Source organism: Oryx dammah, unplaced genomic scaffold (assembly GCF_014754425.2).
Source record: "Oryx dammah isolate SB20612 unplaced genomic scaffold, SCBI_Odam_1.1 HiC_scaffold_26, whole genome shotgun sequence".
NCBI lineage: Eukaryota > Metazoa > Chordata > Mammalia > Artiodactyla > Bovidae > Oryx > Oryx dammah.
Genome location: NW_024070210.1, coordinates 29,021,071 through 29,044,793, shown reverse-complemented (window position 1 = coordinate 29,044,793; position 23,723 = coordinate 29,021,071). Strand labels below are relative to the sequence as shown.

General features: G+C 38.3%; 1 protein-coding gene and 1 long non-coding RNA gene across 2 annotated transcripts in view; one reads left to right on the top strand and one right to left on the bottom strand.

Moving 5' to 3' along the window:
• Positions 1 to 23,723, bottom strand: part of LOC120852851 — a 128,356-nt gene that overhangs the window by 60,913 nt on the left and 43,720 nt on the right. The gene's annotated exons all lie outside the window — the stretch shown is intronic.
• HIF1A (hypoxia inducible factor 1 subunit alpha) overlaps positions 18,190 to 23,723 on the top strand; it is a 46,484-nt gene continuing 40,950 nt past the window's right edge. The window contains exon 1 of the mRNA XM_040226311.1: positions 18,190 to 18,518. Coding sequence (XP_040082245.1) covers positions 18,484 to 18,518 — 35 coding nt within the window. The 5' untranslated portion in view covers positions 18,190 to 18,483. The remainder of the gene's footprint in view (positions 18,519 to 23,723) is intronic.

The following is a 23,723-nucleotide window of genomic DNA, read 5'->3' as shown; positions in this document are numbered from 1 at the left end:
ATATTTAGTTATATATATATACACATACACATAAATGTATATATATATAACATAAATGTATATATATATATATAAGAAACTAAAATTAAAACTATCAGTATCAGTTCAGTTGCTCTGTCATGTCCAAATCTTTGCGACCACATAGACTGCAGCATGCCAGGCTTTCCTGTCCATCACCAACTCCTGGAGCATATTCAAACTCTTGTCCATCAAGTCGGTGATGCCATCCAACCATCTCATCCTCTGTCATCCCCTTCTTCTCCTGTCTTCAATCTTTTCCCAGCATCAGGGTCTTTTCAAAGGAGTCAGTTATTCACATCAGGTGGCCAAAATATTGGAGTTTCAGCTTCAGCATCCATCCTTCCAATAAATAATCAGGACTCATTTCCTTTAGAATTGACTGGTTTGATCATCTTGCCGTTCAAGGACTGTCAAGAGTCTTCTCCAACACCACAGTTCAAGAGTATCAATTATTCAGTGCTCAGCTTTCTTTATAGTCTAACTTTCACATCCATACATAACTACTGGAAAAATCATAGCTTGGACTAGATGGACCTTTGTTGGCAAAGTAATGTCCTGCTTTTTAATATGCTGTCTAGCTTGGCCATAGCTTTTCTTCCAAGAAGCAAGCGTCTTTTAATTTCATGGCTGCAGTCACCATCTACAGTGATTGTGGAGCCCCCAAAAATGAAGTCTCTCACTGTTACCATTGTTTCCACATCTATTGGCCATGAAGCGATGGGACCAGATGCCATAATCTTAGTTTGCTGAATGTTGAGTTTTAAGCCAACTTTTTCACTCTCCTCTTTCACTTTCATCAAGAGGCTCTTTTGTTCTTTGCTTTCTGCCATAAGGGTGGTGTCATCTGAGGTTATTGATATTTCTCCTGCCAATCTTAATTCCAGCTTGTGCTTTATCCAGCCCAGCATTTCACATGATGTAACTCTGCATATAAATTAAATAAACAAGGTGACAGTATTCAGCCTTAATCTACTCCTGTCCCAACTTGGAACCAGTCTGTTGTTCTATGTCCAGTTCTAACTCATGTCTCTTGACCAGCATACAGATTTCTTAAGAGGCAGATCAGGTGGTCTGGTATTCCCATCTCTTTCAGAATTTTCCACAGTTTATTGTGATCCACACAGTCAAAGGCTTTGGCATAGTCAATAAAAGCAGAAGTAGACATTTTTCTGGAACCCTCTTGCTTTTTCTATGGTCCAATGGATGTTGACAATTTGATCTCTGGTTCCTCTGCCTTTTCTAAATCCAGCTTGAACATCTGGAAGTTCAAGGTTCACATACTGTTAAAGCCTGGCTTGGAGAATTTTGAGCATTACTTTGCTAGAGTGTGAGATAAGTGCAATTGCGCAGTAGTTTGAACATTCTTTGGCATTGCCTCTCTTTGGGATTGGAATGAAAACTGACCTTTTCCAGTCCTGTGGCCACTGCTGAGTTTTCCCAATTTGATGGCATATTGAGTGCAGCACTTTCACAGCATCATATTTTAGGATTTGAAATAGTTCAACTGGAATTCCATCACCTCCACTAGCTTTGTTCATTGTAATGCTTCCTAAGGCCCACTTGACTTCACATTCCAGGATGTCTGGCTCTAGGTGAGTGATCACACCATCGTGATTATCTGGGTCATGAAGATGTTTTTTGTACAGTTCTCCTGTGTATTCTTGCCACCTTTTCTTAATATCTTCTGCTTCTGTTAGGTCCACACCATTTCTGTCCTTTATTGTGCCAAACTTTGCATGAAATATTCCCTTGGTATCTCTAATTTTCTTGAAGAGATCTCCAGCTTTCCCATTCTGTTTCCCTCTATTTCTTTTCATTGATCAGTGAGGCAAGCTTTCTTATCTCTCCTTGCTAGTCTTTGGAACTCTGCATTCAAATGGGTATGTCTTTCCTTTTCTTCTTTGCCTTTCACTTAGGGTTTTTTTTCACTTTGCCTTTTCTCAGCTATTTGTAAGGTCTCCTCAGAAAACCATTTGCCTTTCTTTTTCTTTGGGATGTTCTTGATCACTGCCTCCTGTACAATGTCATGAACCTCCGTCCATAGTTCTTCAGGCACTCTGTCTATCAGATCTAATCCCTTGAATCTATTTGTCACTTCCACTGTATAATTGGAAGGGATTTTATTTGGGTCGTACCTGAATGGTCAAGTGGTTTTCCCTACTTTCTTCGATTTAAGTCTAAATTTGGCAATAAGGAATTCATGATCTGAGCCAGTCAGATCCCAATCTTGTTTTTGCTGACTGTATAGAGCTTCTCCATCTTTGGCTACAAAGAATAAAATCAGTTTGATTTTGGTATTGACCATCTGGTGATGTCCACGTGTAGAGTCGTCTCTTGTGTTGTCAGAAGAGGATGTTTGCTCTGACCAGTGTGTTCTCTTGGCATAATTCTGTTAGCCTTTGCCATGCTTCATTTTGTACTCCAAGGCCAAATTTGCTTCTTACTCCAGGTATTTCTTGACTTCCTACTTTTGCATTCCAGTCCCTTAAAATGAAAAGGACATCTCTTTTGGGTGTTAGTTCTAGAAGGTCTTGTAGGTCTTTGTAGAACTGTTCAACTTCAGCTTCTTCAGCATTACTGGTTGGGGCATAGACTTGGATTACTGTGATATTGAATGGTTTTCCTTGGTAATGAAAGAGATCATTTTGTCATTTTTGAGACTGCACCAAAGTACTACATTTTGGACTCTTTTTTGACTATGAAGGCTACTCTATTTCTAAGGGATTTTTGCCCACAGTAGTAGATATAATGGCCATCTGAGTTAAATATACCCATTCCATTCCATTTTAGTTCACTGAGTTCCTAAAATGTTGATGTTCATTCTTGCCATCTTCTGTTTGATAAGTTCCAATTTACCTCAATTCATGGAGCTAACATTCAAGGTTCCTATGCAATATTGTTCTTTACAGCATTGGATTTTACTTCCATCACCAGTCACATCCACAACTGGACATTGTTTTTGCTTTGGTTCTGTCTCTTCATTATTTCTGGAGTTATTTCTCTACTCTTCTCTGGTAGCATATTGGGTACCTACAGACCTGGGGAGTTCATTTTTCATCTTTCAGTTTCCTATCTTTTTGCCTTTTCATCCTGTTCATGGGGTTCTCAAGGCAGGAATGCTAAAGTGGTTTGCCATTCCCTTCTCCAGTGGACCACAATTTGTAAGAACTCTCCACCATGACCTATTGGTCTTGGGTGGCCCTACACATCATGACTCATAGTTTCATTGAATTAGACAAGGCTGTGATCTAACTCAATTTTAAATTAAAATTAAAACTAGGATTCTGGAAATTTGGATTATAATCTTATCTCTTTGACTAATTTTCTGTGAGATCTCATGCCATGAACCTATTTCTTAGAGAATTATATTCAACAGTTTTGTAAACTGGCTTTGACTATCAAATAGGATGATAGATGTGAATGTGCTTTAAAAATATTAAATGTACTAATCAAAGATGAAGGATTATTATTCTTATTAATTAAAATTTTGGTCTTTGACTTTGTCTACCTACTACTAAGTAATGACATTCATTATGTATTTCTCTGTTTAATTTTTTTGAAGCTGTGAGTTAAATTATTTTGGGTGAGTTTTGTCATAAAGTTTTGGAGCTGGAAGGGACTTTGAAGATTCTATAGCTCAAATCTCTCATTTTTCAGATGATAAAATTGAGTCCCAAAGAAGATTAGGTTATCTAGATAGCAGATGGGATAAAACATCAGGTATCCAAGATATTGATGCATATATCATACTTATTTCATCACATCAAACAAGAGTGCTCTCAGATATTATGCTTCCTATCAGAAATTATTCAATGAACAGTTGTCCACCATGCTTATTCCCCAGGCTTCCAAGTAAGCTATATGATATTTATTACCACCACTCCTTATTCCCATATTTTTTGACACTAGTGTTCATGGAGCCCAGGTTTTAGGAGGTTAACAAAATGGTATTTATTGACTTCCTTTTTTGTTCTAGACACTATTCAAGGCATTAAAGATTTAGCACTCAACAAGACAGAAAACCACTGCCAGAGCTTATAGTCTACTGAAATACTAGGCATAAAAGGATACATGTGTTGTTAAAAGTAACCTCTTCTCTCAAGCTTATAGGACACACAGCTAATACTCTTTGGGGCAGTATATTTCTTTAGTTGGAAAGCTCTATTGGACCACTGCTTCTCCATATTGGGTTAATATTCAAGATTCAGTCTTCCAAGAGGTAGTTTACAAGTTTTTGAGTCTTCTAAGAATATGTCTATGGAAACCCACATGCAATATAAGAACCACCTGTATGTCTCATATCTGCCTTGTACTGAATGACACATGTATTTTGCTTATACCCTTGGTGGCATTCATTTCCTAAACACCTAGCAGCCCTCGGTTAAGCAGAAAGAAGAAAAGAGCCAGCTTTTAAAATCTGGGTCTGACCATTTTATTTGCCCTTTACTTTTCAGAGCAGAGAGTATTCATTCAGCTATTTTATCCTCTGGGTTCTTCTCCTTTGCACCAGCTGGCAATCAGCTGCTATATATGTTCTTCTGGTTGTAGTAGTGAGAACAGGGTGTGTAAAACTCTGAGAAACAGAGCTGGGATCCAGGAGCCAATGGGCCACTGACAGAGCTGAGATGAACAAGCAAAAACTAAGCTGTAGACAACTCTCTGATGATCAACTAATTGCTAGTTGAAAGATAACCTGGTGGGAATGATAGCAAGTAAAGGATCAGAAATTAAAAGGGTGGAAAGCAAACAGTTGGTGAGTCTCCTATGATGGTGTCACTTTTAATTAACTTCAGTTCAGTTCAGTCACTCAGTCGTGTCCGACTCTTTGTGGCCCCATGAATTGCAGCACGCCAGGCCTCCCTGTCCATCAACAACTCCCAGAGTTCACCCAAACCCACGTTCATCGAGTTGGTGATACCATCCAGCCATCTCATCCTCTGTCGTCCGCTTTTCCTCCTGCTCTCAATCCCTCCCAGCATCAGAGTCTTTTCCAATGAGTCAACTCTTCACATGAGGTGGGCAAAGTACTGGAGTTTCAGGTTTAGTGTCATTCCTTCCAAAGAACACCAGGACTGATCTCCTTTAGAATGGACTGGTTGGATCTCCTTGCAGTCCAAGGGACTCTCAAGAGTCTTCTCCAACACTACAGTTCAAAAGCATCAATTCTTTGGCACTCAGCTTTCTCCACAGTCCAACTCTCACATCCATACGTGGCTACTGGAAAAACCATAGCCTTGACTAGACGGACCTTTGTTGGCAAAGTAATGTCTCTGCTTTTGAATATGCTGTCTGGGTTGGTCATAACTTTCCTTCCAAGGAGTAAGCGTCTTTTAATCTCATGGCTGCAATCACCATCTGCAGTGATTTTGGAGCCCCCAAAAATAAAGTCTGACACTGTTTCCACTGTTTCCCCATCTATTTCCCATGAAGTGATGGGACCACATGCCATGATCTTTGTTTTCTGAATGTTGAGCTTTAAGCCAACTTTTTCACTCTCCACTTTCACTTTCATCAACAGGCTTTAAGTTCCTCTTCACTTTCTGCCATAAGGGTGGTGTTATCTGCATATCTGAGGTTATTGATGTTTCTCCCGGCAATCTTGATTCCAGCCTGTGCTTCTTTCAGCCCAGCGTTTCACATGATGTACTCTGCTTATAAGTTAAATAAGCAGGGGGACAATATACAGCCTTGACGTACTCCTTTTCCTATTTGCAACCAGTTTGTTGTTCCATGTCCAGTTCTAACTGTTGCTTCCTGACTTGCATATAGGTTTCTCAAGAGGCAGGTCAGGTGGTCTGGTATTCCCATCTCTTTCAGAATTTTCCACAGTTTATTGTGATCCACACAGTCAAAGGCTTTGGCATAGTCAATAAAGCAGAAATAGATGTTTTTCTGGAACTCTCTTGCTTTTTCCAAGATCCAGTGGATGTTGGCAATTTGATCTCTGGTTCCTCTGCCTTTTCTAAAACCAGCTTGAACATCTGGAAGTTCATGGTTCACGTATTGCTGAAGCCTGGCTTGGAGAATTTTGAGCATTACTTTACTAGCATGTGAGATGAGTGCAATTGTGCAGTCGTTTGAGCATTCTTTGGCATTGCCTTTCTTTGGGATTGGAATGAAAACTGACCTTTTCCAGTCCTTTGGCCACTGCTGAGTTTTCCAAATTGGGGTATAATTCACAAACAATAATATAAACCCATTTTATGCATTTGATATGTTTTGAAATATGGATATACTTGTGTATCTACCATGACACCAATATGATAACTTTCAGGACAGATTCCTGTTTTCCTACAACATAATTTTCTCATTTGGGTTCTCCTAGAGTTCTTAGGACTTCCCTGGTGGCTCAGACAGTAAAGCATCTGTCTACAATGCAGGAGACCTGGGTTCGATCCCTGGGTCGGGAAGATCCCCTGGAGAAGGAAATGGCAATCCAGTACTATTTCAGTACTATTGCCTGAAAAATCCCATGGACAGAGGAGCCTGGTAGGCTACAGTCCATGGGGTCGCAAAGAGTCGAACACTACTGAGTGACTTCACTGAGAGGTCTTAGGACAGGTAAGCTCTGGGATTGTCTTTGCTCCAACAGAAAGTATCAGGGAAGTACCAGTAGCCACAAAACCTTGATGTAAAATCTTGTCCCTAAAGCTATAGGTTGCCATAGATACTGCTAACAGGATCTGGACAGGGATTGGAGAACACCCATGCAGCAAGGATCACAGATGTTCCGCTGCTTGGTCACATGGGGAGTGTAGAGGGAATAGTCAGGTCATGTATCCAGATGCTTATCTGTCCAAATACAAAACCTTTTAACAACTTACTGCAATGTTTCCTTTTATGTCTCACAATCCCAAGCGTGTAGGCAGGAAACGTGAAGGTGAGGATTGGGACTAGAAGATATTGGTTGAAGTAATGAGAGACAATGTCTGTAATTCTCAAGATTCACCCCAAACCTTGGCACATAGGACATGCTCAATATCTTAACCCCTGATAATAAGGTAATGCTGTGAAGCTTTGGCTGCCTTGATATTGCTTTGTAATTCACTTACACAGGAGAGTAGCTAACCTGTCTTTGCAAGTCCTTGTATAAAATTAACCAACTTCTTGCAACTGCCTCTGGTTCTTCATAGGCAAGTTCTGACACACTTAACCAAAGGACCTTTATAAATTTTCCAATATAAGAGCCAAACAGCTAATATTTCTGCATTACCCACACACACACACACACACAAAGAAAATCAAAGGGAAAACATTATCCACCCAAAATTTGGAAAATGTGAGTTGTGGCTTAGGGCACATGGAAAGAAAACCAAGCTAGAATAAATATTAGGTCATGTAAGATCCTTCTTTTCTTTCTCCGTTTTCTATCAGTTTTTCATTTAAAAATGCCTATTTGAAAATCCCTGGATAAAACAAAAGATGCAACCTGTAGTGGAAATTATTTAGAAAAAAAAATACCTTTTAAATGGCATATTCACTGGCATTTTTAATATTTTGGTAGTGTTTTCTTCCTGATAGAAACCACAGTTGTTTTGGAGAGGATGACTAGACTGCAAAATTTATAAAAGTAAGCACTTCTGACATAATACTTATTTTGGGATTCTCTCACCTACCCTCAATCATCTGACTGCCGGAATCACTATATTAAAAAAAGTTTTCTTTGTAGCATCAAAACAAAGTTGGATGGAGATGTACAGAAATTCTGGAACGTTACAGTATAGCAAGAGCTATTGTTTAGTAGGGTTTTGGTAGAAATTCAGCAGACTGTATTTTGAACTTGAAGATTTTCTGTTCTAGAGATATGTGAGCAAATCTGAATTTTGGCCCCAAAGAAGCAATAATTATGTAATATTAACTCATATCACAACTATAAATGCTCAAAATCTAGCAAGCAAATTCTTAAAACTCCTAATTTAGAATTCTTAGATTCATAGTGTACTTTTCACCCTTCATTTTCATAAAAATCAGATGGAGCTAAGCTGGTTTGAACCAGGTTTTGAAATTGTTAATTATTTACAGTAAAGAGGCTTCATGTCCTTGCAGGTAGAAAAATAGAATGTATGGTATGTATGGCTTCCCTGGTGGCTCAGACGGTAAAGAAGTCGCTGCAATGTGGGAGATATGGGTTCAGTCCCTGGATTGGGAAGATTCCCTGGAGGAGGGAATGGCAACTCACTCCAGTATTCTTGCCTGGAGAATATTCATGGACAGAGGTGCCTGGCAGGCTACAGTCCATGGGGTTGCAAAAATTTGGACACAACTGAACAACTAAGTACAGCACATCATGGTATATAAAATCAGAGTAGCTGCTGTAGAGATAGTAACGATGAAGAAGAGAAGAAAATATTTTTTAACTGGTTAGAATAGTGTGTATAGGTAGAAAGCTATTTTCTCTATTTATAATTCATTTAAGGTTGATAGCTTCCACGAACAGAAATTGACATGGTAGGGTTTTCCCAAAGCAAACTGTATTATGAAAATTAGTCTTTCTAGTAGTTGAATGTCTCTGCTAATCTAGATAAACTCCATTTCATTTGTTATCAAATTTAAGAGATCTTTTCATAGATGTTAATGTTATATTAATTTTACTTTAAAATTCTTGTGATTTTGCATTCTTCTTCATTGTACATCTGTTTATTATAAATATTGAAATTGTTAGATATATACAAATTGAGGAGAAATAACCTACAAACAATATCACATCAAATGAACTCAACAGGTAGACAAAGTATATACTAGTCTATCATTTGTACAAAAAGGAAAGGACATGAGACAGATTTTTTGGTATATTAATTGAATATCTCTGTGTAGACACAAATAATTGGTAACAGCAGGTCCTTCTACAAAGAAAGAATAGGCAAGAGAAGTCAGGATGACTTTTTTATATTTGTTCATTTGCTGCACTTGATTTTTTTTCCTAGCCAAATGCGTAACACACCCACACAGGTAGTTATATTACTTGACTTTTCCTGATTCTAAAATAGACACTAGGTTTTTGTCCCCCCACCCACATCTTCCACTGCTTTGAGCATTTTTTGACACACAGGTATCACAGTTTGAATAACATAAGGAGTGTCATGGTTTTACTGGTTCCTAGCTTTTTGACTTTGTATTTCTAGCTCTTTGACCATAAACTTACTGTTCCATAATGGGACCACCACAATTTCTAACTCATAAGCTGTCCTCATGCTTAAATGAAAGAGCACTTATAAAAATTCTTAGCACAGTGCTTAGAATATGGCCAGTGTTCAAGAGATGATTGTTCTTTGTACTGGTTACCATCCTATCTTCTGGGGCTGCCAAGATAAAAGTTCCTGTCCATAAAAAGTCTCTATACTCTATGTGCATGCAAAGTCATTTCAGTCGTGTCTGACGGTGTATGGCCCTATGGACCTTAGCCTGCTAGGCTTTTCAGTCCATGGGATTCTCCAGGCATGATTACTGGAGTGGGTTGCCATGCTCTCCTCCAGGGGGATCTTCCCGACCCAGGAATCAAACCTGCATCTCTTACATCTCCTGCATTGGCAGATGGTTTCTCTACCACTAATGCCACCTGGGAAGCCCCTCTACACTCTATAATGGCACACAAACCTGAATATTAAGTGAGAAGTATAAGTCTGGCCATAATAGAAGGGTTACTATATATACTGAATCAATGAATGAAACATGATATGTTTTAAATATGCTAACATATTGGTGTGGTCTGGGATGGGATGGGGGCTAGGAAGTGGGCAAGGCAGATTCTTAATAAGCATCTTTTTTTGGTTTATTAAACTATCAACTTTTATACAGATGAAAAAAGTTGAAATCCTGAAAGTATTTGGATCAGATCAAGAGGTATTAGTTCCATTTATTTTCAATTTATTTTCAAAGAAAACACAGTTCTCTTTTCTTTTATGTCTTTACTTTCTAGAAATGAAAAACCTTAAGAAGCTGTGACTTTACAGAATCTTCCAACTGACTCTGATATTGGAAAAATATCCAAAGATCACTTTTCTTCCTAGTCAAAGGGATGCTTCATCAAGATTTATTCCTACAAATTTAAGCCCTTTGCTTTATTCAGGAATATATGAAAACGACTTTGGGAGAGTATTCCATTTTTCTTTTGTAATCAATACATTTTATTTCTGATAATAATCTTAGGTTTACAGAAAAATTAAACAGAAAGTACAGAGAATTCCCATGTCCTCCTTCTTACCCCACTTACAAACCCACAGTTTTCTGTATTACTGACATCTTGTATTGGTGTGTTACATTTGTTATAATTGATGAACCAAGATTGATATATTGCTCTTGAGTAAAGTTCACAGTTTACATTAGGGTCCACACTTTGTACATTTCAGTGAGTTTTGCTACACATAATGTCATGTATCCACCATTAGATTATCATACAAAATAGTTTCTCTCCCCTAAAAATCCTATGCATTCCTCCTCTCCTCCTCCTACTCCCTGGCAGCCAATGGTATTTGTTCTGTCTCCAAAAGTTTTGCCTTTTCCATAATGCCATATAGCTAGAATCGTACACAAAGAAGCTGTTCCAGATTGGCTTCTTTCACTTAGCAGTATGCAATTAAGGTCTTCCTTAAACATGCATTTAATGCCATTCAGTGGCTTGACAGCTCATTTCTTTTTAACACTGATTGATATTCCATTGTTTATCCATTTACTTCTTGGCAAGTTTTAGTTGCAAATTCTTCACAATTAGGAATAAAGTTGCTATAACTATTTATGTGTAGGTTTAGTGTGAACTTAACTTTTCATGCTCCTTTGGGTAAATATCTGGAAGTGTGACTGCTGGATTGTATGGTAAGACTATGTTTGCTTTGTAAAATACAAACTGTCTTTCAGCATGACTGTACCATTGTGCATTGCTACCTGCAATGAATGAGAGTTCCTAGCGTTCCTTGTGTTTGCATTAGGTGATATTGTGGATCTTAGCCATTTTAAATATGTAGTGGTATATCACTGTTACTTACTGTGTAATTCCCTAACAAGATATGATGTTGGGCATTTCTTTTAGGCTTGTTTTCCATTTGTATATATTCTTTTGTGAGGTATCTGTTCAGAATTTTTACCCAGTTTTTAACTGAGTTATCTATTTTCTTATTGTTGAGTTTTAAGTTCTTTGTATATTGTGGATAGAAGTCTTCTATGAGAGGTGTTTTGCAAATATTTTCTGCCAGTTTGTGGCTTGAGTTTTCATTCTCCTAGCTGTGTCTTTTGCAAAGTAGAAGTTTTAAAATTAATGGAGTCCAATTTAGCTATTTTTCATTCATGGATCATGTTTTGGGTACTAAAGTAAAGGTCACCTAGATTATCTCCTATGTTATCATCAAGAAACTTTATAGTTTTTCATTTTACATCCAGATCTAGGATCCAACTTGAGTTAACTTGTGAAAGGTGTAATAAGGTTGAACTCTAGATTCAGTTTTTTGAATGTCCGGTTATTCCAGCACCACTTGTTGAAATGGCTATTCTTTCTCCACTGGATTGCCTTTGTTTCTTTGTCAAAGGTCATTTGGCTATTTTTGTGGGGGTTATTTCTGAGTTCTCTATTCTATTTCATTGCTCCATTTGTCTACTTTTCTAACAATAACACTCTTGATTACTGTAGCTCTGTAGTAAATCTTGAATTTTGGTAGAGTCAGTTCTCCTAATTTGTTCTTCTTCAATACTGTATTTATAGTTCTGATCTTTTGCCTTCCCATATAAACTTTAGAATCAGTTTTTCAATGTTGCAAGGTAACTTGCTAGGGATTTGGATTGTACTGAGTGTATAGATCAATCAGGGGAAGAACTGACATCTTAATAATTATGAGTTTTCCTATCCATGAACATGAAATCTCTATTTATTTAGCTCTTCTCTGATTTCTTTCATTAGAGTTTTATAGTTTTCCTCACATAATGAGTGATAGTCACTCAGATGTGTCTGACTCTTTTTGACCCCATGGACTGTAGCATGCCAGGCTCCTCTGTCCATGGAATTCCAGGCAAGAATCCTGGAATGGGTTGCCATTTTCTTCTCCATGTCCTCACAAGTCTTGTATATATTAAGTTAGATTTTTACCTAAGTATTTCTTTTGGAGGGGGCTGCTAATATAAACAGTCTCATGTTCCTCCGCCAACTTCACTGAGATATAATTGGCTTATAAAACTGTGAAAGTTTAAGATGTACAATGTGATGATTTGATACATGAATCTTCTGCAAAATTCTGAGAACTCTAAGGTTGGTTAATACATCCTTTGCTGCTGCTGCTGCTAAGTCGCTTCAGTCGTGTCCTACTTTGTGCAACCCGATAGATGGCAGCCCACCAGGCTCCCCCGTCCTGGGATTCTCCAGGCAAGAACACTGGAGTGGGTTGCCATTTCCTTCTCCAATGCATGAAAGTGGAAAGTGAAAGTGAAGTCGTTCAGTCCCTCCTCCGCCATGGGATTTGCCAGGCCTCACACAATTAACATTTTGTTATAGTTGTTCTTGTTATGGTGAGGACCTTAAAACTCTACTCTCATAGCAACTTTCAAGTATACAATATGATATCATTAACTATAGCTCATAGTATTATATATTTTTAATTCAAATTCCAATTGCTTATTTCTTTATTTAGGAAAGCAATTGATTTTTTAATAATAAACTTATATCCTTATATCTTAATATTAATTTTTTAATATTAACCTTATATATTCATTCCAGAGTTTTTCTGTTTGTGTTGTTTCACGTCGTTTCTGTGAATTCTATTTATTTGCCTTATTCTTTCTTTTTTTTCTTCTACTTCTTTTCTGCCTTCTTTGGTTTTATAAAGAATCTTTCCTTATGATTCATTCTATATATTTTCTCTCCTCTCTTGGCATATCAATCACATCTAAAAAAATGTAGTGGTAAAAAAAAATTTAGTGGTTGCTCTAGAGTTTACAATATACTTTTATGACTAATCCAAGTCCAACATTATATTGCTTCACCAGCAGTGCAAATACCTTTTACTAGCATTTTCTCAATTCTTCCCTCGTATCCTTTTTAATATTCCTGTCATTCATTTCATTATCTATAAAACAAAATCATCAAATATACTTTTATTATTATTTTTCTGAACAAACTGCTGTTTACTAGATCAACTAAGAATAAGAACATTTAAAAAATGATTTTACCTTCATTTATTCATTCCATAACATTTTTTCTGGTTTTTATGCAGATTTGAGTTTCTAATTTATATGACTTTCCTTCTCTCTGAAAAGCTTCCTTTAACATTTTTCATAAGGCAGATCTACCAGCAATAAATTTCCTCCATTTTATTTCTCCTTCACTTTTGAATGATAATTTCACTGGCAATAGAATTCTAGATTGGTGTTTTGTTTTTTCCCTTTCAACAGTTTAAATATTTCACCCACTCTCTTCTTGCTTGCATGGCTCCAAAGAGAAATCCAATGTAATTATCATCCTTCCCCCTCTAGAAGTAAACTATTTCCACTGCCCCATGACTTCTTTCAAGATTTTCTGTCTTTGCCTTTCTGGTTTGAACAGACTTTTTGATATTTATCCTATGTGGCATTCTCTAAATTTCCTGGACTTGTGGTTTGGTGTCTGTCATTAATTTTGGAAAACTTTCAGCCATTGTCTCTTTACATATTCTTTTTTCCTTCTATATCTCTTCCCTTCCCAGGATTTTCATTACAGTTAGGTTACACCTTTTGTAATTGTCCCACAGATCTTAGATATTTTGTTCCATCTTTTTCATTGACTTGTTTTTTTGGCATATCTTCAAGTTCATTCATTCTTTTCTCAGCTATGTCCAGTCTACTGATGAACCCATCAGAAGCATTCTTTATTTCTGTTACATTGCTTTCAATTTCTAGTATTCTTTTTTTATTATTCCTTAGAATTTCCATATCTCTGCCTATTTTATTCATCTGTTCTTTCATATAGTCCTTTTTCCATTAGATCCAGGAGCATATTAATATAGTTATATTAAATTCTTGGTCTGATAATTACAAAATCTTTGCCATATCTGAGTCTGTTTTTAATGTTTGGTTTATCTCTTCAATTATGCTTTTTGGTTGTTAGCAAGTCATAGTTTTGTTGTCGAAAACCATACATGGAATATCAGGTAAAAGGAAGTTAGGTAGATAGGGCTTTACTATGAAATTTATAATTGTTTGGCTAGAAGAAAGGCTATGCTATTTTTTGGTGTAGCTGTGGTGTCTGAAGCTAAAATTTCCTCTAGTGTCCTTATTTTTGTTTCTCTTGTTACTTTTGGATATCCCTAGTAACTCTTTAACTAGGGTCTGAGGCTTGCACTGCTCTTAGCTGTAATTCTCTGTTATTACCCAAGAGTCCTACTGATGTGGTGATATGGCAAGGTGTGGGAGAAGAGAAACATGCTATAGTCCTGTGATTAGGGATCAGCTGTTTTGTGAGACTGAGTTGAGCACTTTTCTTCTCTCACGTTGAAGGCTAAAAGGGGCTGGCATTGGGTGTTCCCTGTTCCCTAACGCACATTAGGCTCTGGTAAAATAAGTTTCCCTTGAGGATGGATCTTGTTAAGAAAAACAGAATGCTCTGAAAGTATTTCAAAAGAGTTATTTTTTCTCTAGCCATGCAAAAAGCAAGATATTTTCCTCTGATCTTCACACTGATAATCTCTTAGGCTCTTGGAGTTGAAATTCAAGAAAGTTGTGGGGCCCCTCGAAGGCTGAGCCTCCTTTGCAGTTTTTAACTCTCAAGCAGGTCCACTAGAGCCTCCAGCAGTTCCTCACTTGCAGTTTAAAATGTTCCTACTGATATTGGTTGACTCTAGCTGTGATGTTGACTTCAACTTCTGGCTTTTGTTCTTGGTAAACTGTGATCCTCTGGTAAGCTGTGACTCTCTATAACTGTCTGTCTGTCTCTCCCACTTTCAGGGCAGAAGTTTGCCTTGTGGCCTCATTTCCCTGGTGGATCTAAGAAGAGCTGTTGGTTTTCAGTTTGTTAAGCTTTTTTTCTTACTGTGAGGATGAATGCTTCCAAGCTCCTTACATGTTGGACCAGAAACTGAAAATCCTTTGACATTCCTTTGTAAATTTATGCTTAAAATACCTATCATAATTGAAAAGTGCTAGTCTCAAAATCTCAGTGTATTCTTATTCTCCAAAAATTCAGACAAATCTACATATTTATTTTCTGTTTTGATCCTTGAAAGAAAAGAAAAAGAGACTTTTAAAATGTCTGTTATCTGCTAAGCACTTCCTTCCAAATGATATGCTTTTTTGTTGTTCTTAGAATAGATAAAGATGGAGGAGGAGAACTAAGAATAATATTAAGCCAATAATCACTTACTGACCACTAGGTCTTGTTATATGGTTTGATGCATTCTTAATTATCTGAATCTGATGTGTTTCACTCTTTAAAAGGCTCAACACTCTATGTTACTTAGTACTAAAATTTCAGGTTTTATCCTGCCTCCTCTTGAGTCACTGTTTAACTTCCTACTATAAATATGGGTTAAGGGTCAATTGCATCATTTTCAAGTAATCTTTCAGCCTACTTAGAAAGTTCTGCAAAGTGACTTGGAATGAAATTTGAACACTTACAAAGATTAGAGAGTAAATATGATTGTTTCTTAAGGTTTACTCACATTATAATCATCTAAATGCATTTGTTAATGGATGTTTATAAAGAGGATAATTTAAAATTTTACCCCATAGGAAATTTTGCTGTTTAGAATTGTTAGTTAACAAAATTGATTAAATTAGGGCATACTATTTAGCTCCTTTTTGATTATGTGAAAACACAAGCTGAATATTACTGCTTTCCAAGTTCACATGTATGGATAAACACAAATATACATACACACATAAAATACTGTATTTTATATATTTTTTAAAGGAAAAGTAAACTCTGAGCAAATGTAATGTCTATTCAAAAATATCTTTGCTGATTGGATTAGCATTCTGCTGTAAACTTTAAAAAATGACTTAGATTTGATATTACAAAAGGCTCACTTTTTTGTTGTTGTAATAAACACTATACCCTTCAGGTATGATCACTGGCCAGAGAGAATTTCTTACCAGTAAAATAAAAAAGGAAATGGTTGGAGATCTCTGCAATCATGCTCATATACAAGTGTGGGAACACTGTGAGCAGTTTCACAGTTGAAAACAAAGAATATGTGAATTTATGTTAACATAATAAGCAGTCTTGGATAGTTAAAACTTGCTAACCTTTGGTAGAAGCCTAAGTAATTACCGCTAGCAGTGGCACAAATTTGGAGGTAATAATAATGATAAGAATAATGAAAACACAACCCTGACAATACTAATGGCTAACATTTATTGATGGTTTACTATGTGCCAGGTATTGTTCTAAGTACTTTACATGTACTATCTCATTTAATCATGCCCTGATTCTGTGGTTTAGACATAAATGAGTAAACTGAGGCACAAGTTACATGACTTGTTAGTAAGTATCAGAGCTGGTACTTAAGCTCACTCTTAACTCTGGAATCAGTGTTCTTAACACTCAGTTTTAAGAACATTAAATTAAACAATTGTTAATTTACAGAGTCATTCTTTTCACAATTAAGAATGAAAACATGAGTAACTATTTTTGGTCCTTTCCTTTTTTCAGGCATTTCCCATGTTACTTTTCAAGAAGGTATGTCATTCAGAGTTGTAGATGGGCGGGGGGGGAATGGGGGGAGTAGCATTAAGATCAATCTTTAATCCTATCTCTATGGATTTGCTGATGAGTTAAAAATAGGTGTTATATGAATTGATTTTTGTCTTATCAGAGTTTAATCTATGTAGACCATTGTTACCTAGACCATTGTTTTTACATGACAATATAATTGAAATTTACTCAGATATCCACATTAATTTATAATCTGAAGCCAGATTGTAGCAATATAACTAACAAGGCAAAGGTGAGAAGTAAAATAATCTAGTGACAAACTGGAGATATGTGTGCAACGCTCCTTTGTTGGACTCAAAACACATTTCTTTTTCATTTCAAAGACTGATAGGCTTGAAAAGTAGGCTTCAAAAGCCAAGTAGTGATTTAGTCTTATCCAGTAGCTTGCAAGGTCATGTTAGCAAACAGGCAATACTGCTGCCACTGAGTTAACTCTGCTGCAGATCTCCTGCTTAGGTCTTGGTAAGGGTTTTCCTTCCTTCTTTTCTGTCTACATGGTGATCTCAATTCAAGGTGGTAAGTCTCAAACTAAGGGTCATCTTCTCCTTTTTCTAAATCCATCTAAGATTATTTTCTACTCTTTGAAAAGCAACAAGTATATAACTGTCCACCTAAAGCCATTTTTCCTACTCCCCCCGCCTTTGAAATTCAGGTTTATACTTTTATTAAAGTCACTTACACCTATTTGTATTGCTTAAAATAATTTCAGATTTTAAGAGTTCCTGCTGCCTTAACTACTTCCCTTGAGAGGCTTACAGCAAGAGGAGCTTGTTTATTTTATATTTGCATTCGTATTTACTCAGGAATCAAACTTCATCACAGAGAAACTTAATAAAGAGATAGAGTACCCTAGTGTTATATGGCAAAGGGTGCGGTCGGTGACATGGCCTGGTTGGGTAACCTGGCAAGAAAGACCCCACTGTAACACATCTGAGTAGAAGGACCAGGGTTTGCTGCCACGACGCAAAAAAGTCTGCTTTTTTGAACTGGGACTTGGCAGAGCGGGCGGCAACCCTGCACAGCACAGCTGCCGAAAAGAAAGGGAGCTGGAGACTTGCTGCACCGGCAGCAGGAAGTGTGATGCAGGCTTGAGACCCAAACACCGAAATCCCTTCTCAGCAGCGCCTCCCAAAGCCAGCCACTGCTTTCTCTAGGAGAAGGCGCAGAGTCCCCAGACCCAGTCTGGCCGCACCCCACCTCCTTTCTCTTGCCTCCGCAGCGGCACACAGACGAGCACGTGAGCGCGGCAGCGCGTCCCAGCTGTGCCTCAGCTGACCGCCTCCTGATTGGCTGAGACAGACGTGGGCTGGGGTGGGGACTGGCCGCCTGCGTCCCTCGCCATTGGCTCTCAAGGAACCCGCCTCCCCCTCAGGTGAGGCGGGCTTGCGTGAGCGCGCGCCGGGCTCCGCGGGCGCGCGCTCCCCCAACACTCCCCTCCGCGCGCGCGCCCCCGAGCGCGCCTCCGCCCTTGCCCGCCCCCTGCCGCTGCCTCAGCTCCTCAGTGCACAGAACCGCCTCGTCTGAGGGGACGCGAGGATCGCCCTCGCTGCCGCTTTGGCCAGTGCGTCGGCTCGGGCCCTGACAAGCTGCCCCAGGGGAGGCTCTTCGGAGCCAGAGTTGGACCTCTGCGATTGCCGTCTGCTCTCCCTCCTCTGATCTCACGAGGGGTTTCCCGCCTCGCAGCCCCCACCTCTGGACGTGCCTTTTCTCCCCTCCCCGCGTGTGGAGGGAGCCAGCGCTTAGGCCGGAGCGAGCCTGGGGGCCGCGGGCCGTGAAGGCATCGCGGGCACCGATTCACCATGGAGGGCGCCGGGGGCGCGAACGACAAGAAAAAGTAAGCCCACTCCCCTCCGCCGGCCGCCTTCTCCCCCCGGCGCCCCCGCCCGCCGCAGGGGGCTCGCGGGCCGGCCTCCGCGTTCCGGGGGGCCGCCTTTTTGTTTCTGTCTCTCCCTCCTCCTCTCTTTCTCCCCCAGCCTCGCCGGCCGGGCTCCCCACTGTCCACGTCGCCATCTTGTAGTGGGGGGTGGGAGACGCGTCTAAAGTGCTTTCAGGGGCCGGGGGCCGGGGGCTGGGCCCTGCTCGCCTCCTTTCCCGGCAGCCCGGGCCTCGCATCGCCCTCCCTACCCGCCTCAAACCCCCAGCTTGCCGCGTGCCCTGCTCCGGGTGGACTTCCCCCAGCCTGAAAACCCCGGGAAGAGAATTGAGCCGCAGCTTGGTCGCCGCCACTTGCACCCGAGCTTCCGCTCCTTCCCGCCCCCATCCTCTCCTGTTCCATTGAAAACTCGGCCCCGGGGCGGCCCTTGCACGCAGGTCCTGGCTTCGGTATGGGTTCGGGGCCCTGGGTTTCCGACCTAGGAGCTCGCGTGGTTGGTTGGGTGAGATCTTGCTCTGCGGTTGTCCGGCCAGGCTGGTGTCTTTGCCTTTGTGCATTAGGGATTTGCCGCGATGGCCTGGGATGCTAACTTTTTCGTTTGCACGTGCAGGTTTGGTTTGGTTTTGTTTTAATCGCGTTGAAAAACTTGCCTAGAGCAAGACTCGGAGTAACGGGAATTTAGAGAAATAGTAACATTTTAATGAGAACGTCGGAATTGGATACCTGTGTTTCTATCACCTGTCATGAGAGCCCAGATGTTATAAGTGAATTATATGCTTCATTCATTCTTGAAAATATCTTAGTGAAAACGTAGCGGGTGGCTAAATTCAGGCAAACACTTTTAATGAGGTTGGGGGGGCGTATATGGGTATGTGATCAGAGCAAATGAAATGCAGCACTAAAATGTTACGAAGTTTTTAGATTGACCCGACTGATTTTTCTGAAATTGAGGTATATTAAAATATACGCGAAGTAAATAAATAACCATCTTGTTAGAACTTAATGCAAGTTTTAAAAACACCTCGAAGTTTGAGTCTTAGCTGGTACATTATAGAATTAAGAATTGTGAGTCCAACCAGTGGAATTAAGTGCCCCCCGCCCAACCCCACCACCCTGCCACGTCCCCCCACCTTTTGGTCCACTCTGGTATTTTAACCTTTGAGGAAATTATTTTAAGGAATTGAAGATTTATGCTAAGAGTTCTGGTTAGTAGGCTGGCTTTACTGTTAAGTCCTTGCACTCTTCTGGGACAGATTAAGTGCCCTAATCAGTATCAGCAGAAGATAAACTTGTTTATGTTCCTGCGATTTTGTGGATTCTTTTTTGGTCTTTCTCTAATAGAATGATAAGTTCTCAGTTTGTATACACCAGAGAAAGTGTGTATAAAATTTAAAAAGTGAGTAAACAGATCTAGACCCAATTCCAAGAGTTGCCAGGAATTAATTGCAATTAATTTTGTAGAGGTGATTACAAGGCTTTTGATGAAATGATGAGGCTGCTGTAAACCTAAGGCACATCACCTCAGTGTATTGTCAATATTCTGTCCTTAGTGCTAAAACATATTTAACATTGTACATGGAGTTATGCACCATTCAGTCTCTTTTTGTATGCCTTATTGTACTTGTATCTCCTTTGCAGTTCATAAGTTGAGAAGAGCATAAGCAGCTTTAATATAAATGAATTAAGTACCTACTGTGCTTCACTTCCAAGTCTAAACCAGTTCTTAATTTTCCTCAGTCCCATTTGTTATTTGCAAAATATTCTCATTTGAAAATTTAGCATAAACTTGAATTGGATTTAATGTTTCTTATTACAGAAGTTGTTTTAACTGGTAAAATAAGTTAAACACAACAAATGGTACTCAACAACTTATAGGTGCTGTTTGTTAAAGAGGTCTTTTTTTTTTTTATCCTTTTCTAACTAACAATTTTAAAACTTTAAAAAAAGAAAATTGGGAGATTGAGGGGCCGAGATTTTTCTCCTTAGCATTTTTCCGCTAAATGAGCCTGTAGGGTGCAGGTAGGGGAGACAAATTTGTCTTTTTTTAAAGGAGGGCTAGGAAACTCAAAAGCTAAAGGATTAGAAGAAATCAGAACAGAAGTTGGGTATGGTTATAATAGATTGCACATAGGAAATTTCATGTTGACTGCTTAGTAACAGGGATTGGATTTAATAGCACATTAATATTGAATTTTAGATTTCAGTGGAATGTCAAGAGGTTCATTGTTGTTCTCTTTTAGGTTTCAGGGCAGATTCCTTCAGAGTTTTCAAAACATAGTTGTATCATTAAAGTAAAATCTCTGAGAATGGATATTCCTTAACTTCTTAACTTTGGTCATTAAAAATCAAGAACCTCTCACTCACTAGTGAACATTTTTCTTGTTACAGTTTTTCTTTGATTTCTTCTTTGAAGAGGTTGCCTGATGGTTAAGAGCTTAAGATTTGAACCTGACACCTCTGAGTCCAGCTTTTTACTTGTTAGCTTTGTGAGCCTGGGCAAGTTATTACTGAATGCTTCTGAGCCTATTTCCTCCTTTTTAAATGATGATAATAATAGCAGCCATCTTAGTGGTTATTGAGAAGATTAAATGAGATAATGCCTAGTGTTTGGTTTAGGAGTCTTGGTAACATTATATACTTGAAAGTAGATGTTACTTGTTAAAGTTTTCATTTGAACTTCCACAACACTTAAAAACTTTTTGTTTGTTTGTTTTGCAAGTCCTTCCAAATACTTGTGTTACTTCCTCTTCTCCCTACTTTTCTTTATCTCCTAAAAATGAAAAGACTGTCATTGGACCCAGAAGTTTAAAGGGATTCTTTTTAGTTAAAACAGGACCTGAATTATGTTGGCATCTAGCATCAAGTATTCTTGAGCATCTAATCTAGTGTCTACCATAGGCCCCCTTTTTTCACATTTCCTTACCCCCTTGTTTCCACCCCAAATAGGCTACTAAAATTTTTCTCTGGACTTCAGGGACTGGAGTCACAATCACATATACTAATCAGACAGTTCATTTTAGCAGGGTATGTGCAAGGCACTGCAGTCTTACAAATGGCAGTAACTTTTTTTTTGTCTTGATGCCAGTTTGAAGTAGACAGTTTTGTAAATATTAATCTTTCCTAAATATGATGAGTTGATAAAATAAGTGTGGTAAAACATATGAGTCTACATAGTAGAAAAACTGTCCTTTACTTATGAATTTGTCTAGAGGTAAGATCATTGGCTTTATCTCAAGGCAAGGCTTCAAGACTGTATTATTTAAATGGTTTTTTGTAGCTCAATTTGTATAATATTTATATTAGTGCACTCTTCCACATGTATGTGTTTACTGAACTACCACGTTGTTTTAGATTAAGTGGTAGTTCATTACTGTGGTCCACTACCAAGCATTTTGTGCAGTTTAGATAACATCCAATCTTTCTACCTATTGACTTATTGTCTTTGCAGCTCTATTGGGGTTTGGGCTCAAGGTAAAGATTTTGTGGTGACATTCTATTGTATGTTAAGAATGGTGTGTAGAAGGCTGAGGGATTAGGCTCTCGACTGATTTTTTTCAGAAGAGCTTGTAACAGTCTTTATGTTTGGTGGTAAAGTAAAAACCTTACTATGCATGAGTGTTAAAGATTTGGGTTAGATTATTGTGCTTGTGTATAGACTTGTCCTCTTAAAATATAATTTTAAAAAATTTAGATATTTAAAGTACTATATTCTTTCCTTGTCTGAGATTATTAACATAGGTCTGGTTTTCCAAGCAGGAGAAAACACTGACTTAAATGTGTTGTTGGGTTAGTTTTCTATTAAGAAATTGATTTTAATTCATAAGAATACTCTTTTTGCCCCTTGTTTCTTTCTTTCTTTCTCTTTTTTCTTTTGTAAACATTGGGACTATTATCCAAGTTGGTGGATTTTATACTCAGCCTTCTGCTGTTTGTGATGTATGTGTTGTGTATGTTTTCTGCTTAACTAGAGGGTTAGAAAAAAGAATTTGAAACTAAGATAAATCACTCTTCTTGTTGCTCACTATTTTTGGTAAAAGTATAATGATAATTTTTAAATTTGTTATAGGCCTTGCAATTTTAAAAATAATTGTATCTCTCTTTCTTGGAGCATCAAAAAATTAAGTGTTTTGTATGTGCATTGAGTTTTATATTAAAAGTTGTGTTTTCTGCAGTAAAAAATAATAAACATATCTTTGCCAGGTATGATTCTTTTAGAAAAAATATAAAATTAATTATATAAAAACATTTATAAGTGATTACCTCATATGACTTTTTTTTTCTCCCATAACTTTTAAAATGATTATGGGGTTTTTTTAAGTTGTGGTTTTAAAAACAACATAAAATTTCCCATCTTAACTATTTCTAAATGTACAACTCAGTAGTGTTATGTATATTCACATTGTTGTATAAGTATAACCAATCTCCGGAACTTTTTCACCTTGTAAAATTGAAACTCTGTTAAACAACTATCCCCAATTTCCCCCTCTTCCTACCTTTTGGCAACCATCATTCTGCTCTGTTTCTATGAGTTTGACTACTAAATTCCTCTTATAAGTAGAATCATACAATTTCTGTCATTTTGTGACTGGTTTATTTCACTGGGGCTTCCCTGGTGGCTCAGAGGGTAAAGAATCCACCTGCAATGCGGGAGACCTAGGTTGGGAAGATCCCCTGGAGAAGGAAATGGCTACCTACTCCAGTATTCTGGCCTGGAGAATTTCACGGACAGAGGAGCCTGGCAGGTTACAGTCCATGGGGGTCACAAAAAGTTGGACATGACTGAGAAATTTTCAGTTCACTTATTTCACTTAATATAATGTCCTTAAGATCACCCATGTTGTAGCATGTGTGAAAACTTTCTTCCTTTTTAAGGCTGAATAATGTATAACACATTTTGTTTATCCTTTCATCTTTCAGTGGACACTTAGATTATATTGACAAAAATAGTCAATAAACAATCTATAATAGAAATAGGAAAGGGTTTTCTTTGAACGAAACTGAGGACTGTAGCTCAGAAGACAGCCTCCTGGATTACTCTGAGAAATTGCTCTGGAGAAGCATGGTTTCAGCACAGTTTATGCCTTGTCAGAACAATAGGGATACATTCATTCAAGGTTTCAAAAAAAAAAGAAAAAAAAACAGATCAGCATGTACACAGCGAGTCAG